General features: G+C 41.2%; 1 protein-coding gene across 1 annotated transcript in view; it reads right to left on the reverse strand.

The window, feature by feature from the left end:
• The window catches only part of SLC9A7 (solute carrier family 9 member A7), a 158,296-nt gene extending 144,092 nt beyond the window's left edge, over positions 1 to 14,204 (reverse strand). The window contains exon 1 of the mRNA XM_058535726.1: positions 13,850 to 14,204. Within this exon, the coding sequence (XP_058391709.1) occupies positions 13,850 to 14,177 (328 nt within the window). The 5' untranslated portion in view covers positions 14,178 to 14,204. The remainder of the gene's footprint in view (positions 1 to 13,849) is intronic.
• Positions 14,205 to 19,593: the final 5,389 nt, after the last annotated feature.

Genomic DNA, 19,593 nt, shown 5'->3' on the forward strand with positions numbered 1-19,593 from the left:
ATAACATATTTAAAGTGTTGAAAGAAAAAACTGTTAACTAATAATTATGTATGTGGTAAAACTATCCTTCAAGAATGAATGGGAAATTAAGACATTCCTAGATAAACAAAAGCTAAGGGAGTTCCTTATGAGTAGACTTGCTCTATAGGAAATGCTTAAGGAGTCCCTCAGGCTGGAAATGAAAGGACATTAAACAGTAACTCAAAGCTATATAAAAAAGTAAAGAACACAGGTAAATGTAAAAACTTTTGGGTTGTAACTCTTCTTTTTTTTCCCTATATGATTAAAAAGGCAATTTCAATAATTATAAATCTATGTTAATGGGCACATAATGTATAAAGATGTAATCTTTGACAATAACAATATAAAGGGAGAGAAATAGATGTATAGGAGTAGAGTGTGTGTATACGATTGAAACTAAGTTGGTATTATTCAAAATAGGTTGTTATAAGTTTAAGATGCTAAAGGAAATCTCCAAGACAACCACTATGAAAACAACTAAAAATATACAAAAAAGGAAAGAAGAGGAGGATCAAAACTGTACACTATAAAAAAAATCAACTAAATACAAAAAAGGCAGAAATGGAGGAATTGAGGAACAGAAACCATAAAAGACATACAGAAAACAAATAGCAAAGTGGTAGAAGTCTTACCTTATCAGTAATTACTTTAAATGTAAATGAATTAAACTTTACAATTAAAAGTCAGAGATTGACAGAATGGGTAAGAACATATCCATCTATACACTGTCTACAAGAGACTCACTTTAGATACAAAGACACAAAGAGGCTGAAAGTAAAAGGATGGTAAAAGTCCATGCAAATAGTAACCACAAGAGAGATGGGATGGCTGTACTGTTATCTGACAAAAAAGATTTTAAGTTAAAAGATGTTATAATATGGGTCAGCCCCGGTGGCCTAGTGGTTAAGTCTGGCGCACTCCGCTTCAGTGGCTTGGGTTTGGTTCCCAGGAGTGGTCCTACACCACTCATCTGTTAGTGGCCACGCTGTGGTGGCAGCTCACATACAAAAAGAGGAAGATTGGCAGCAGATGTTAGCTCAGGATGAATCTTCCTCAGCCAAAAAAAAAAAAGCTACAATAGACAAAGAAGAATATTACATATAGATAAAACGTTCAATCCATCAAGAAGGTATAACCATTAACAAACATATACACATCTAAAAACAGAGCCCCCCAAGAAGCAAAAACTGACAGAATTGAAGGGAGAAATAGACAGTTCTAACATTAATAGCTGGAGACTTCAATAACCTACTATCAATAATATATAAAACAACCACACAGAAGATCAACAAAGAATTGGAGGACTTGAACAATGCTATAAACCAAATGGACCTACTAGACACATACAGAACACTCCACCCAACAACAGCAGAATACACATTCTTCGCAAGTACATTTGGAACATTCTCCAAGATAGACCATAACTTACGTCACAAAACACACCTTAATAAATTTAAAAAGATTGAAATTATACAAAGTATCTTTTCCAACCACAACGGAATGAACTAGAAATCAATAACAGATGGAAAACTCAAAAATGTGTGGAAATTAGGCAACACACTCTTAAACAACCAATGGATCAAAGAAGAAATCACAACGAAAATTAGAAAATGAAAATGAAATCAGACAAATGAAAATAAAAACATAACATACCAAAATTTATGAGATGCCGCTAAAGCAGTACTCAGAGAGAAATTCACAGCCCAAAATGCCTACATTAAAAAAAAGATCCCTGGGGCCAGCCCCATGGCTTAGTGGTTAAGTGCGTGCTCTCCACTACTGGCGGCCCGGGATTTGGATCCCGGGCGCGCACCGAGGCACCGCTCGTCCAGCCATGCTGAGGCAGCATCCCACATACAGCAACTAGAAGGATGTGCAACTATGACATACAGCTATCTACTGGGGCTTTGGGGAGAAAAAGGGGGGAAAAAAAAGAGGAGGAGGATTGGCAATAGATGTTAGCTCAGGGCCGGTCTTCCTCAGCAAAAAGAGGAGGATTGGCATGGATGTTAGCTCAGGGCTGATCTTCCTCACAAAAAAAAAAAAAAAACAGATCCCAATCAGTAACTTAACTGTACATCTTAAGAAACTAGAAAAAGAAGAGCAAACCAAACCCAAAGCCAGTGGAAGGAAGGAAATATAAAGATTAGAGAGGAGATAAATGACATAAAGAATAGAAGGAAAAAAATCAACAAAACCAAAAGTTGGTTCTTTGAAAAGATCAACCAAATTGACAAACTGTAGCTAGGATAACTAAGAAAAAAAGACAGAAAGCTCAAATTACTAAAATCAGAAATGAAAAAGGAGACATTACTACCAACTTTATAGAAGTAAAAAGGATTATAAGAGAATACTATGAACAACTGTACACCAGCAAATTAGGTAACCTAGATGAAATGAACACACATTCCCAGAAACACAAAAACTATCAAAATTGACTCAAGAAGAATTAGAAAATCTGAATAGACCTGTAACAAGTAAGGAGATTGAATCAGTAATCAAAAACCTCCCAACAAAGAAAAGCCCAGGACCACATGGCTTCACTAGTAGATTCTACTAAACATTTAAAGAATAACTAACACCAATCCTTCTCAAACTCTTCCAAAAAAGTGAGGAGGAGTGGACACCTCCTGACTCTATGAGGCCAGCATTATCTTGATAACAAAGAAAGAGAAACATATGATAAGAACAGAAAACTACAGACCAATATTCCCTATGAATATAGATTCAAAAATCCTCAACAAAATACTAGGAAACCAAATTCAGCAGCATATTAAAAGGATTATATACCATGACCAAATGTAATTTATCCCAGGAATGCAAGAGTGGCTCAATATATGAAAGTCAATCAATGTAATACACCACATTAATAGAATGCAGGAAAAAAATCCACACAATCATCTCAATTGATGTAGAAAAAGAATTTGACAAAATCTAATACCTTTTCGTGATAAAAACACCCAATAAACTAGAAACAAAAAGGAACTTTCTCAACATGATAAAAGCCATATGTGAAAAACCCACATCTAACATCATACTCAACAGTGAAAGACTGAAACTTTTTCCTCTAAGATTAGGAACAAGACAAAGATGTCTGCTTTCACCACTTCTATTCAACATAGTACTGGAAGTTTTAACCAGAGCAACTAGGCAATAGGCAAGAAGGGGAAATAAAACGCACCCAAATTAGAAAGGAAGAAGTAAAACTATCTCCATTCACAGATGACATGATCTCATATGTATAAAACCCTAAATAATCCACAAAAAAACCTGTTAGAGATAATAAACAAATTCAACAAAGTTGCAGGATACAAAATCAACACCAAAAAAAAAAAACAGTGAAATTTCTATATACTAGCAATGAACAATCCAAAAAGGAAATTAAGAAAACAATTCCATTTACAATAGCACCAAAAAGAATAAATGACTGGGGCTGGCCCAGTGGCGTAGTGGTTAAGTTCACAAGCTCCACTTTAGCAGCCCAGGGTTCACAGGTTTGGATCCTGGGTGTGGACCTACACACCACGTGTCAAGCCATGCTGTGGCGGAATCCCACATACAAAATAGAGGAAGACTGGCACAGATGTTAGCTCAGTGACAATCTTCCTCAAGAAAAAAGAGGAAGATTGGCAACAGATGTTAGCTCAGGGCCAATCTTCCTCAACCCCTCCCCAGAAAAAAACAAGACTTATGAATAAATTTAACCAAGGAGGTACAAGAATTGTACACTGAGAACTAGAAAACATTGCTGAAAGAAATCAAAGACCTAAATAAATGAAAAGACACCTGTGTTCATGGATTAGAAGACTTAAAATCATTAAGATGACAATGCTATCCAAAGCAATATATAGACTCAATGCAATCCCTATCAAAATCTCAATGATGTTTTTTTGCAGAAATGGAAAAACCCATCCTAAAACTTATATTGAATATCAAGGGACTTTGAACAGCCAAAACAATCTTGAAAAAGAACAAACTTGGAGGACTCACATTTTCCAAGCTGGAAGACACACACTTCCCAATTTCAAAACTTACTACAAAGCTATAGTAATCAAAACAGTGTGATACTGGCAAAAGAACAGACATATAGATCAATGGAATAGAATTGAGAGCCTAGAAATATGCCCTCACATCTACGGTCTACTGATTTTTGACAAGGGTGCCAAGACCATTCAATGAGGAAAAGACAGTTTCTTCAACAAATGGTGCTGGGTAACTGGATATCAACAGACAAAAGAATGAATTTGGATCCTTACCTTACACCATACACAAAAATTAACTCAAAACAGATCAAATATTTAATTTAAGAGTTAAAACTATAAAACTCTTCAAAGAAAACATAGGGGGAAAGCTTCATGGCACTGGATTTGCCAATGATTTTTTGGATATGATACCAGAAGCATAGGCAAAAAAAGAAAAAATAGATAAATTGAACTTCAAAAATTATGCATAGAAGGACACTATCATAGAATGAAAATGCAACCCATGGAATAGGAGAAAATATTTGCAAATCATATATCTGATAAGAGATTAATATCCAAAATATATAAAGAACTCCTACAGCTCAACAACAACAAAAAAAACCCCAATTTAAAAATGAGCAGAGGATTTGAATGAACATTTCTCCAAAGAAGATGTACAAATGGCCAATAAGCACATGAAAAGATGCTCAACATCATTAGTCATTAGGGAAATGCAAGGCAAAACCATAATAAGCTACCACTTCACAACTACTAGCGTGGCTATTAAAAAAAAAAAACAGAAAAGAACAAGTATTGGAGAGGACATGGAGAAATTGGAATCCTTGTGCATTGTGGAGGGAACGTAAAATATTGCAGCTGCTGTGAAAAATAGTATGGCAGTTCCTCAAACAGTTAAACACAGAATTCCCGTATGACTCAGCAATTCCATTTCTAGGTATATACTCAAAAGAATTTGAAAACAGGGCATCAAACAGATATTTGTATGTGAATCTTCAAAGCAAGATTATTAACAATAGCCAAAAGGTGGAAACAACTCAAGTGTCCATGAACTGATGAACAGATAAATAAAATATGGTGTATATATACAATAGAATAGTATTCAGCCATAGAAAGGAATGAAGTTCATATACATGGATGAACCTTGAAAATATGCTAAGTGAAATAAGACAGATACAAATAAGTCAGGACAAATATTATATGAATACACTTACATGAAATAACTAGAACAGGCAAATTCATAGAGACAGAAAGTAGATTAGAGGTTATCAGGGGCTGAGGGGAGGGAGGAATGGGGCATTATTGCTTAATGAGTACAGAGTTTCTGTCTGGGGCGATGAAAAAATTTTGGAAATAGTGGTGATGGTCACAAAATTTTATGAATGTTGTTAATGCTAGTGAATTGTGAAATTAAAAATGATTAAAATGGCAAATTTTATGTTATACATATTTTACCACAATAAAAAAAAACACCATGTGGCTTATCAGCTAAATACACAATTTTCTGCAAACATATACTCACCTATCCCTTCATCCTCCTTCCTCAAACAGTTCGCTGTGATTCAGGCAGACGTTTTCACACACAAAGGTTTCCTTCTCAGAACCTTCACTGTCAGTGTGAATCTGAGGCACAAGAACTTGAAGGAAGGACCTTTAATGCTAGGCAGTGTTACAGCATCTTCTTTTTTGTCAGACAAAATAGAATCCATTAAACAAGTATTTCCATAGCACCTACTCTGTGTCAGGTACTGTTCTAGGGGCAGCAGAGACAGCAGCAAACAAAAGACAGACATTCCTGCCTACACAGGGCTTTCATTCTAATACCTTTTGGAAAAGCTCTCCAGGAGACTATGACATGCCGGTGACAATCAGCATAGTAAGAGTGGAGAGACCCGAGAGCCTGACAGATCCAGCTCTACCGGCCTCCCCACCTAAAACACCCACATGCAAATCCTACTATTTCTCTTTTCCAGATTATGTATGACAAAGTACTCATCAAATACTGCGTTAGAGATTGACTGGCTGCTTTCCAAACCTGTTCCTCTTCCTCCAGCTGCACTACATTTCCCTGCCTCTCTTCCAGTTAGATGTGGCCTCGTGACCAAGTTCTGCCCAACAGAAGCGGGCAAAGCAATGCACAACACTTCCAGGCTTAGCACATAAGTCTTCCCCACATGACCCTCTTTTTCTCTCCTCCTTCATTGGCTGAAGGGGGAGGATTCCAAGGCCCTAAGGGATGGGGCGGCCACAAGATGGAAGGCACCTGGTCCCTGAATCACCACATGGAGAGCCACCTGCCAGACTCTTGCACCGGCCCAACATGAGTAAAAAATGAAGTTTTCTTACATTAGGCCACTGAAATTTGGGGTTGGTCTGTTATAACAGCTAGCATTACCCCAATACAAATATCCACATTAGCATTCTCTAACCAAAAGAGAAAAACCTCCTAACATGTTATCTTGTAAGTGGAACAGAGGCAATTTTTCAAAAGACATGTGAACTTAAAAATCAAACAAAAAATGAAATTAGAAAGAAGTTACTGATTCTCAAGTCATGTAAGCCTAACATCTCATGTAAACTAACGTCAAACAGCGTTATTCAGTGTCAGAAAGACTTTAATGAGAGTAACAGACAGTTTGTATACAGCCTCATCTGTACAACCTTTCGGGCAGGAAGGTTAACAAGTTACCAGCTAACAGGTTGACAAGGAGGTTAAGATCTTCTCCAATCTTCTATTTTAATAAAAATTTCAAAACATCCAAAAAACGTTGAAAGAAGAGTATAAAGCACACCTTTTTACCCACCACCTAGATTTAACAATTGCTAGTGTTTTGCCATATTTGTTTTCTCTATATACGTGGTGCGTGTATTTTTTTAATGAACTTTTGAAAGTAAACTGCGTACATTAGGGCTCATCCTCTTCACCTCTAAATACTTCATCCTACATCTCCAGAGAATAAGTACATTCTCCTATATAACCTCAATTATCACACCTAAGAACAATAACAGTAATTCCCTAATATCATCTAATACCAAGTCCACATTCAAATATCCTTCCTTGTCCCCAAAACATGTTTATAGTTCATTTTCATGAACCAGAAGCCAGTCAAGTTTCCTGGATAGTATTTGGTTATGTCTCTTTGGTCTCCATTAACTTAGAACACTGTCTCAATCTGCTCAGGCTACTATAACAAAATACCATAGACTGGGTGGATTCAACAACAAACATTTATTTCTCACAGTTCTGGAGGCTGGGAAGTCCAAGATCAAGGTGAAGGCAGATTCAGTGTCTGGTTAGGGCCCTCTTCCTGGCTTGTAGATGGCTGCCTTCTTTCCATATCCTCACATGGCAGACAGACAGGGAGCTCTGGTCTCTTCCTCTTCTTATAAGGGCACTAATCCCATCATGGAAGCACCACCCTCATGAACTCATCTAAACTTAATTACCTCCCAAAGGCCCCACCTCCAAATACCATCACACTGGGTATTAGGCTTCAATGTATGAATTTGGGGGGACACAGTTCAGTTCCTAACAAACACTTATCCTGCCTTCTTGTTTCCCTTGACAGACTTTTTGAAGAAACCAGGACAACTGTCTTGTAGATTGTGCCATATTCTGGATATGTCTAATTGTTTTCATGTGGTATTTCATAACTTGTTTCTCTATCCCCTATATTTCCTGTAACTCGAAGATGTGGCTAAAACCTTGATTGGACTCAGAAGAAACATTTGAAATACTACATAGGTAAAGCTGTATGCTTCCTACTGCATCATATCAGGAGGCACATAATAGCAGACAGTTCCACAAGGAGCAAAGATAAATTTGATGACTTGGTGATAAGATGGTGACTGTCAGACCTCTCCACTGTAAAGGTATCTTCTTTCCTTTGCAATAAGCAAGGAATCTGTGGGGTAACACTCAGGACCATGCACGTACCATGTTCCCCAACAACCTCTCACCTATGGCTCTGGAATTCATCAAAAATCCTTGTCCAAATCAATTATCACTGGAGTTTGTGAAATGGTGATTTTCTAATTACATCATTTCAAAAAAGTTAACTTCTGAAAGTTCTAAGAAATGCTTTCAGGAAATGTCATTTTTCTAATTTTAAGACACATTTTACTTCCATTTATAACTTTTAAATAACTAATGCTACCTAACCACATAACTATAATCTTCTCTTTCTAATGCATTTTTTGCTATATAAAAGTTGTCTGCTTTATTTTTGAACAATGTTTCAATTGCAAAAGTAATGTGTCAATGTCATAGAAATTTCAGGCCATTTAGAAGAGTATAAAGGGAAAAGTAACATCTCTCCTCTCTATCTCCCAACAACTGGGACCACTCCCAAAGGATAACCACTGCTAAGTTTGTGTATCCTTCCAGCGAAGCACACATGTCATACATAAATGTATATACATCATGTTTATATACATGCATTATACAATTTTTTAAAGAATAAATGAGATAATACTATACATACTGCTCTGTGCCTTGTTTTTTCCCACAACACTGAGTGGACAGCTGCCTTAAAAGGACATCTCAAAACATCTTTTTATCAGCTGCATAGTATTCCTTAGCAAGAATGTGCTGTAATTTAACCACTCCCTTTTTTCTTTTCTTTTTTTATTTTTGCTGAGGAAGATTCACCCTTAGCTAACATCCGTTGCCAATCTTCCTCTATTTTGTATGTGGGCTGCTGTCCCAGCATGGCCACTGACGAGTGGTGTAGGTCAGTGCCTGGGAACCGAACCTGGGCTGCGGAAGCAGAGCATGTCGAACTTAACCACTAGGCAGCCGGAGCTGGCCCTAACCAGTCCCTTTTTGACGAATATTGCAACTTATTTCTGCTGCAACAAATATTGCTGTCTATATAAGGTAGCATGCTACTGCAAGTATTTCTGAAGGATCAAGTCCAAGAATTGAGACTGCTGGATAAAAGAGTAGGGTAGATACATTGTAAATTTCTCAGGTATTAACAAATGGCCCACCAAAAAAAAATTACAACTCTCCTCACCCCCACTAACTGTATCCTAATGCATTTTAAAATTACAGAGGCCTCTACTGAATGAACCTTAAGTAGCCAAAGCTGGCCAAAGAACCAGCAAGTCTAAAGTGAGAATGAGAACCAATATTTACCAAATGTTTAAGCACCAGACACTGCACTTAACTTTTATAATATCTCAGTAATACAATAATCCTGTGAGGTGAGTGACATTGTCTCCACTTCTGAAAAGAGAAAACTAAGGCTCAGAGAGCTTACCCAATGTTATACAGCTTTATAAGTAACAGAGCCAGCATCTGAACCCAGGGGATCTGGTACCAAAGCGAGACCATATGGGGCTGCCCCAAACTGAAGCCAAAGTGAGGGGCTCTTAAAAAAATGAGGCCTCCCCATTAACCAGGAAGAGGGTAGTTTTGAAAGGTTTGCTCACAGGCTCAAATGTTAATTTCATGCTACTGCAAAAAGTCATCTTTTCCCCTTACAGACTTTGCCTATGAACTCACCCTCAGGCTGTGCTTAGCAACCCAGCTCCAAGCAACAGTGAGATCTTGGTCCACAGAACCTGGAGGGGCTGACCAACACGTACTTGGAAAGCTGATAGGCTGGGAGGAGGGTGAAGCATGAAGCAGGTGGTAGGCTAGCAAGGCCAAGTTAGGTATTTTGGACTCATGTCAGTTGTCACAAAAACATTACGGGGGAAGTGGAACTACTGTACACATGAGAGAACCACAATTAACTGACACAGTCTGTTTATACCACTTTCCCTGCCTCAAATACTTGCTATTTCTGCTGCACGGACGTGCTGGGCACAGTAACTTTAGGACAGTGCTTAATCACGTACAGAGCCAGACAGCTGGGAGCTCCCTGCCCCGACAAAACAGGTTAGACTGGCGCCATACAAGCGCCCTGCCCGCTGTAGTGCAGCTCCCACCGCAGGGTCTAGGGGGCTGCTTTCAACTTCTCTGGAGAGTCAGGTCTGTGGTCATCTTCCCTTGTAGCTGTCTGGGTTGTTGTCAGGGAGGAATGCTTATAACTGTCCCTCAGTGGGTGGGGAAGTTCTTTTCAATTTAAATGTAAGCATTCACAATGTGTCTCTTATTGTCCTTAGGTCCTTTGCCCCCAAGCATGTGCTTATTATGGGATCTATTTGTGCATATCACTCCTAATGTAACATCAACTATTCTTTGGGGATAATAGAATAAAAAGAAGGAGCGAGGGAAGGAAAATCTCTTTCCCTTTGCCCATTTTCTCTCCATTCCAGGCACAGGGCTCCAGAAGTTCCATGGGTACAGTCAACAGTTGAAAGGTCACAGAAAATTGATAACATAACATGATTTAAATAGGTTGAAGTGGACATCAAACTGGATGATTTGAGGAGCATCTTAAAATGCCCTCACAAATACCACAGAATGGAGGCATGGACACACTACTAGGTGATTCTACTTCCACAGTTCAAAAATCGAAAAGCACAAGAGGGTACACAGCAATGTCTCCCTCCCACTCCTATGTTACAGCCACCTAGTTCCCCCCGTCAAGGAAACCAATGTCACTAGTCTATTGCATGTCCTTCCGGAGATATTTTATGACTAGATCAGTAAATATATTCCATCACAATTTATTTTAATATATTACTATATATATCACAACTTATTTTAAATATTAAAGCCTTCTCTCTCAGATTAAAGTGCCACTTAAATATCTAAAAAGGGGCAGAAATTAGATTTTTTTTAAATTTCAAAGTAAAGAGTTTTGAAATTCACAGTTGAACTCTTTCGCTCATCAAAATCTGCCGACATTTAAAAGTTAACTTGTTTACCTCCAGAAATTAAGCTGGGCACCCAGCACACAGCAGACACTTAAATGTTTCCTTGGGTCTTTTTGTCCTTTATTACTCAGAGGCAACAGGACAATTACTCACTTCCTCTACTGATATCGAGAAATGAAATCTTATTTCTTATTACGAAAAAAGAGAAGTCTTGAAAATCTGTACTGCATCCACTTAAGTATTCAAAGATTTTCATACTATATTTTTTTATCAGAATCCCTATCCCAATAGTCTTCAGCATATAATGAATAATTAGCTAATGAAGTGACATTAGAATTCAGATTGGAGAGGGCTTGAAACAGAAGAGTAAATATCCCTCAGAGAAAGAAAGGTTTTCTCACAATTACAGGCAATCAACATCAAAACATTAATATTTGGCATAACCTAGGACATCACATATTGACAAACTAAATTTCTTAATACATTTCAAAGTAACACTAAAACCCAAAGACTTAGAACAAAATTACACAGAATGCTATCAGATGATGTTGCCTTTTCTGAACAATCATCAATTAAACCAGATTTCAGTAACGCAAAATGAAACACACACTGTAGCACAGCCCCGATGACTAAAAGATTGAGATGAGTTTTAAAAGTACATATCAGCAAAGGAAAATTCCACTGTTGTTTTCAAGCCTTAAGATAAAGGTGACTAAGCTCCTAAGAACATGGAGTACCCCCGGAAAATACATTTTTAAATCCCCATTTATTTTCCACGCACTTGAGCATGTATTTACCAGCCTGTCAAATTTACCTTCTAAAAGTATCTCACATTGTACTTTAATGAATTGGATCTAGGGGCTATAAAATAAAAATATTTTCATGGCCATCTATATACATACATATAAAGGCAATCTTCATTTACATTATAGCTCAGAGTCAAATGCCTGAAATGACCACGTACTTCAACTCCCCACTCTGCTATGTGCTTAGGAAATCTCCTAGCTTACCTGCAGCCCTGGTATCAGTCATTTGTCACAGACTGACACATACCACAGAGCTCAAGAATGACCAGGTATTGAGGCCAAAGTTTGTGTTCACACCTGTAATTTGCAATAATCAAACTCAGTTTTAGACCTGGTCCTGTTTCAATTCAAGATCTGTTTAGGTCACTACCTCTTTAAAACTAGAAGGCTCTCAAGCACTTCCTAAGCTTGGTGGCCATGAGCCCAGGCTGTCAACAACCAATCAAGAGCCATGAGAAGCAAAGCCCAGAGCCAAGGGCCAATTTTCACATTAAAGATTAAGGTGTCTGCTTTCCATTCTCTATCAGGGAACTGTGAATGGAAATTGAGTGGAGAGATCTCTCCAGTAAAAGTGATGAAGTAAAATGTTCCCTATTGGGCACAGTCATGAAGTGTGTGGATCTACTTCACATGAGGATGCCGACCTGGGCCCTAACTCCACTGAATTAAATTCAACAAGAGAATACTTGGCTCCAGTTTGGAGTCACGATGGCAGTGGGAGGTCAAGGAGCCTAGGAGGGGAAGAGGGTTGATTCCGATTATGGCTAACTGTAATAACAGAAGATTTGTGCTGACCATGGTGAATGTAACACACGTGTATCATTAAATCCAGAAAAGGATGGTGGCATCAGCCCACCCTTCACAACAAAAGGCTGACTCTAGAATTAAAACCACCACTTTTCCTCTTCATGCACTCATAAATGTATCTTCAAAGTCACATCCATCTTATGATCTGAGGAACATACAAGCTCCTCTTCGTTCAGAGATGGCAAGTAACTGGGTATAACTTCCCACCTGGACCTAAGGGTGGGAGGCGTGCCCTTCTCCCTGACTAGGCCCGACTTGGCAGCGCCCCACTCTGGATCCTGGACCACACTCACCCTTCACAGCGCTTCGGGCTCCGACTTGACTAACAAGAGACCAGAGAACACAGATCTCAGAAGTGGGTACTGTCGGGGAAGAGGGAGAATTCCCCTCCACCCTTTCCCTTAAGGTTCTTCTGGCTGCCCAAATAATTAACAAGACAGGTTAGCAGGAGAAAATAATACCAAGTTTAAAAACATGTATACATGGGAGAAACCAGGGAAACTGAGTTTCTCAACACAATAGCAGAGATTCTTGTCTTAAACACCATCTTCAGCTAAAGACAAAGGAGGATGTTGGGGGGGGTGGTATTTTGGGATTTCAGAGGAGAAGACGACAATTTACATAAAGGGGGAAAAGTAAATGTTTGTCAGACAATGCTTTGCCGCCTATAGAGAATGTGGTCGGAAAGACAGGAATTACAGTAATCAAGAGTATGTAGATTTAAATCTTCTTCTTCCGTCCTGATAAGAGTTTTCACAGATAAGGTCATTCCCCCCTCTTCCCACTACACAGAGGGAGATACCTTTACAAATGTAAATATTTGGTAAACAGAACTTTGTTAAGAATGGGCTTAGCGAGGACCCTGCCAGTCTGTCTACACCCAGAGTTAAATTCCTTTAGGCAGTTTGGGGGAGGTCAAATGTCCATCAGAGAAAATAATCAAGGTAAAGAGATTTCAGGGTGGCCAATTTTGATCTCCCACAGTACCCACCTAGGTTGATCGTGGATGTGGCATCCACCAGGCCCCACCAGCTCATCCTCAAGCCAAAAAACCCTCAGCCCTCGCCCCAACCTCACTGTGGGCTGCCTCCTGGGGTGGCGCAGTCCCCTGGGAAGTCACCCACCTCCCGCCCCGGCACACACACCCCGTTGAGCTGAACTGGGGCGAGGAGGCCGGGGGCACGATGGGGGGCGAAACTGAAACATAACCGGGCCACCTCCGTGCCTTTCATTTCCCTGGTTCCCCGATAAAGAAACACTGAAATGGGGTGAAATTCTTTTTAACGGTAATAGAAAGCCAGAAAATGCAGACAGTTGACCTTGGGAACCAACAGCGTCGCAGCGGGAAACGGAAAAGAAACACGTTGGCAAGTGAAGGGGGAGCACCGCGCAGCGCAGGGGGAGCGCGGCGTCCGCGCGGCCCGAGGGGTGTCGGGGTGGTGGGCGCGGGCAGGAGGTGCTCACCATAGATCATGGCCAGCCCGGTCTCGTGCAGGAAGCGCACCCGGCGGTGCTTGAAGAGCCAGATGGTGAGGATGGTGAGCGTTAGCAGCAGGATGAAGGTGAGCAGGCTCACGCTGTCTTGTCGGTGGCTCTCCTCCGCCTCCTTCTCCGTGGCGAGTTCCTCCATGGCGCTGCTGTCCTCGGCCGCCGCCCCAGAGGAGGAGGCCGCGGCCGCGGAACGCAGCCCCCGACCCAGCAGCAGCGGTAGCAGCGGCAGCAGCAGCAGCCGCGGTGGCAACGCCCGGGCCGCCCGCCCCGGGCCAAAGCGCGCCGCGTCACCAGGCTCCATGGCCCCAGGGCCGCACGCGCCTCCCGAGCGCGGGGACCAGTCGCCCGCGCCGTCGGCGGGTTCCCGCGGCGCCGCCGACCTGCCCGAGTGGCCGCGGCCGCCGCAGCTCCTCCCCCAGCTCGCGCCGGGGCGGGAGCTGCGCCGGAGCCGCGCGGGGGAGGGGCGCGTGCAGTGCGCAGGATCCCCAAGCACCGCCCCCGCCCGCGCACCTGTTCGCCCACGCCGCGCCGCACCGCGCTGCGCCGCGCGCCATGCGGGCCACACGAGCGGCGTCGGCGGCCGCCCTCCGAGCCCTGGCCCGGGCCGTCGGCCCCTCTCCTCTTTGCGCTCCTCAGCCGGCCCTGGCGTACCTGGCCAGGCCGTCTGGGGTCCAGGGGCAGGTTCATAGGCAGTCGCCGCCCGGCTTCCTAAACGGGACGCCAGAGGTCGCCCGTGCCTGGCAGGAGCATCAGTTTGGATTCGCGCGCGGTGCGGTCTCGAGTCCTGTCTCTGGGGCCACCGCGAAGTGTTTGATCTCAGGCCAGTGTGTAGCCGCCCTGGGCCCAGTATAGTGGGGGCTCTGAGAGAAGCGAGGAGCTGCGAAGCCACGTTACCCCCTACACCTCTCTTTCCACATCTCTCACAGTCTCTTCCAGCTCTCGGGCTTCGCAGAATCTCCCAGGCTTCCTTCAAACCTCTGCTCTAGTCTGACCCAAAATGAGGACCGATAAGGGGTTGGAATGAGGAGAGAAGGTTAAAATATCTCCTTCACCACTTGGAGAATAGACTGACTTCTTATTCTGGACTGTGTAACTAACCCTCTTGGGGAAGCGAGTTGAACCAGAAGGAACTGAACACTTGCCATTCCGGGTAGATGAGCAGCAGGTGGTCCTGGGGGCGGATAACCCTGGTGGCCCTTTTATCTTGACCTTTTAGTAGGCCAGGGGGTCTTTGAATGATCCTTAGGACAAGGCCCAGCTCTGGAGAAAAAAATTATAAAGTGGACTCTGGAGGATAAAGCCTCTTGGAACACATCCTCAGGAACTAGAATTTTCAATCCACCTTGTTCCTCAGGTCAAGGAAGAAAAAGAGAGATCAAATTATTAATCACTGAATTCCCAGTGCCTAGCACTGTGCTCAAGAGTGTGTATTGAGCTACACTGAAATCTGTACCAACTGTCCGTGTTTTCTCTCCCAGTGGAGTTTGCATTTTTAAGAGGATTCATTGAAGAAAGCAATGCCTAACTAACAGGAGGAATAGTAGGGTATAGACGGCATTAGGTAGGAAAGATCTGGAGCGCTGCAGCCTTCCTAGTTCCCCTCTGGGTGAACACTCTGCCAAGCCTGCTTAGTACCTTCTTTACAGTAGGGGAATCTCTTGTAGCTACCTTCTTTCCCTATTTCTCCAGACTGTCGTCTCTCAGACCCTGCAAAAATCCATGTATCTTGAAGTTCCATGCATGTTCCCAATGAAATTGCAAACACTAAAAACTTGAATAATCACAGAGAAAGTTATACAACAATGGGAAAACTTGATCTAATTTCTGGGGACTCACTGAAATGCATATTTGCTGAAAACTGGCTATATTGATCATAATAGTTAATATACATCCTCTCCGGTTCCCAAAAGTCAAGGACACAGCTTCTCTCTATAGCTGACACTGAGGGCAACTCAGGAGCTACCTTAAAAGTACCAACTTCTTAGTAAATGTGGCAGATTTTCCGAAAATGCCCACAACAGTGTTTCCAGTTCCACATGCTCTTCCAGAACTTGCCATTCCCCCATCAAGAGGTAGTATCTATGTTCCCTCCCCCTTGAACCTTGGTAGACCCTTGTGACTGCCTCGAAGAACACAATGTGGCAATGGAGACTGTGTGACTTGTGAAGCTAGGTCATAAAAGGCAATCTAGTTCCTGCCTGGCTCTTTCTCTCTCTCTTGCTCTACACTCACAGAGCCCTGAACTTCCGTGTAAGAAATCTAGACCACATGAGATATCACCTCACACCAGTTAGAATGGCTATTATCAAAAAGACGAGAGATAACACATGCTGGCGAGGATGTGGAGAAAAGGGAACACTTGTGTACTGTTGGTGGGAATGTAAATTGGTACAGCCACTATGGAAAACAGTATAGAGTTTCCTCAAAAAATTAAAAATAGAACTACCATATGATCCAGGAATCCCACTTGTGGGTATATATCTAAAGGAAATGAAAACAGGATATCGAAGATATATCTGCCCTTCCGTGTTTATTGCAGCATTGTTCATAATAGCCAAGACATGGAAACAACCTAAGTGCCTGTCAATAGATGAATGGATAAAGAAGATGTGATTTTATGTACACACACACACACACACACACACACACACACACGCAATGGAATATTATTCAACTATGAGAAAGAAGGAAATCCGGCCATTTGCAACAACACGGATGGACCTTTAGGACATTATGCTAAGCGAAATAAGTCAGACAGAGAAAGACAAATACTGCGTGATCTTACTTATATGTGGAATCTAAAAAAGCCCAACTTGTAGAAACAGAGTAAGATGGTAGTTACCAGGGGCTGGGGGGTGAGGAAATGGGGAGATGTTGGTCAAAGAGTACAAACTTCCAGTTATAAGATAAAATGTTCTGGGGATCTAATGCACAGCATGGTGATTATAGATAACAATACTGTACTATATACTTGAAAGTTGCTAAGAGAGTAGATCTTAATTGTTCTCACCACAAAAAAGAAATGGTAATTATGTGACATGATGGAGATGTTAGCTAACACTATGGTGGTCATCATATTGCAATATATAAGTGTATCAAATCAACACGTTATACACCTTAAACTTACACAATGTTATAATTTGTCAATTATATCTGAAAAAGGCTGGAAAATTTTTAAAAAGAAATCTAGCTACCTTGAAGCTGCCATGCTGGAGAAACCATGTAGAGACCACATAGCAATAGATACAGAAACCACAGGAGCCCCAGCATTTTTAATGTTCCCAGCCCTAATGCCACACACATGAATGAGTGAGCCTTTAAATTATTTCATTCCCAGCCACCATCTTACTGTAAACATTTGAGAAACCCCCAGGGAAGAACCACCTAACTGAGACGAATCAATGCCTGAAACTGTGAGATAATAAAATGATTGATTTTTTTTAAGCTACTAAGTTTGAAGGTGATTTCTCTCATACCAATAGATAACCAGAAGAGTATTTATAGTATAAAGTAGTTGCCTCAGGTAAAGTATGAAAATGGTAGTCCCAACTATTCACAAATATACAACAAAGAAAACACTCCATTGTCTATACACATTTATATATGGAAACTAACCTATACAATGCAGGGGTTCTGATTCCAGCTAACACAGAATAATCACACTTAACCCATTCTTTCCCACTGAATGCAACTAATAAAACCTGAACAGAATGCATAGATCAACTATTTGAGTTCTCTAAAAAATAAATTGTACCAAGTAAAGAGGAAGAACACCAGAATTTGAAGTAAAACTGAACTGGCAGTGAGTTTACCATTTTTTCTCTCCGGTATCCACTGGACTGGACTGAAGGCAACCCAAAACCCAGAAGGGGGCATGGACATGGACAGAGAGAGCACCAAGAAGAGCAGGAAATAGATCTCCTACTGTTCAGGGAAAGTAGGGAAGTATGCCAATTTTCTTTTCTCCATTCTCTCACACCATAGCCAATAGGCAATCCCTCTAGGACAGCTGAGTCAACAGTGACAATGGAGGGAGCAGTGTTCTCAAGTGCCTAAGATGCTGAGGGAGGGGGGAACCTTCCTCTCTGGTTGGAATACCTATGATCCCAAGACAGTGGGGGCAAACCCCCATTGATACACTTTTTCTCTCTTTGTCGTGCTGCTGCTTGGCCCCAGACACGTGCAAAAGTTGCAGGAAGTGCACACCAGAGAGAAGTAAATAAAGACTCAGATTTCTTTATTTTATTTTTTTTTTAATTTTTTGTTTATTGCAGTAACATTGGTTTATAACATTGTAAAAATTTCAGGTGTACATCATTGTACTTCTATTTCTGCATAGATTACATCATGTTCACCACCAAAATACTAATTACAACCCAACACCACACACATGTACCGAATTATCCCTTTCACCCTCCTCCCTCCCCCCTTCCCCTCTGCTAACCACCAATCCAATCTCTGTCCCTATGTGTTTGTTTATTGTTGTTATTATCTACTACTTAATGAAGGAAATCATACGGTATTTGACCTTCTCCCTCTTACTTATTTCACTTTGCATTATACCCTCAATGTCCATCCATGTTGTCACAAATGGCTAGATTTCATCGTTTCTTATGGCTGAGTAGTATTCCATTGTCTATATATACCACATCTTCTCTATCCATTCATCCCTTGATGGGCACTTAGGTTGCTTCCAAGTCTTGGCAATTGTGAATACTGCTGCAATGAACACAGGGGTGCATGTACCTTTGCAAATTGGTGTTTTCAAGTTCTTTGGATAAATACCCAACAGTGGAATAGCTGGATCATATGGCAGTTCTATCCTTGATTTTTTGAGGAATCTCCATACTGTTTTCCATAGTGGCTGCACCAGTTTGCACTCCCACCAGCAGTGTATGAGAGTTCCCTTCTCTCCACATCCTCTCCAACACATGTTGTTTCCTGTCTTGTTAATTATAGCCATTCTGACGGGCGTGAGGTGATATCTCATTGGAGTTTTGATTTGCATTTCCCTGATAGTTAGTGATTTTGAACATCTTTTCATGTGTCTGTTGGCCATCTGTATATCTTCTTTGGAGAAATGTCTGTTCAGGTCTTTTGCCCATTTTTTAATTGGGTTGTTAGTTTTTTTGTTGTTGAGATGCGTGAGTTCTTTATATATTTTGGAGATTAAGCCCTTATCAGATGTATGGTTTGCAAATATCTTCTCCCAATTGTTAGGTTGTCTTTTCGTTTTGTTGATGGTTTCCTTTGCTGTGCAGAAGCTTTTTAGTTTGATGTAGTCCCATTTGTTTATTTTTTCTATTGTTTCTCTTGCCCGGTCAGATGTGGTGTTTGAAAAGATGTTGCTAAGACCGATGTCGAAGAGCGTACTGCCTATGTTTTCTTCTAGAATTTTCATAGTTTCAGGTCTTACATTCAAGTCTTTAATCCATTTGCAGTTAATTTTTGTGTATGGTGTAAGGTAAGGGTCTACTTTCATTTTTTTGCATGTGGCTATCCAGTTTTCCCAACACCATTTGTTGAAGAGACTTTCTTTTCCCCATTGTATGTTCTTGGCTCTTTTGTCAAAGATTAGCTGTCCATAGACATGTGGGTTTATTTCTGGGCTTTCGATTCTATTCCATTGATCTGTGTGTCTGTTTTTGTGCCAGTACCATGCTGTTTTGGTTACTATAGCTTTGTAGTATATTTTGAAATCAGGGAGTGTGATACCT

The sequence above is a fragment of the Diceros bicornis genome, chromosome X, assembly GCF_020826845.1.
Source record: "Diceros bicornis minor isolate mBicDic1 chromosome X, mDicBic1.mat.cur, whole genome shotgun sequence".
NCBI classification, from domain to species: Eukaryota; Metazoa; Chordata; class Mammalia; order Perissodactyla; family Rhinocerotidae; genus Diceros; species Diceros bicornis.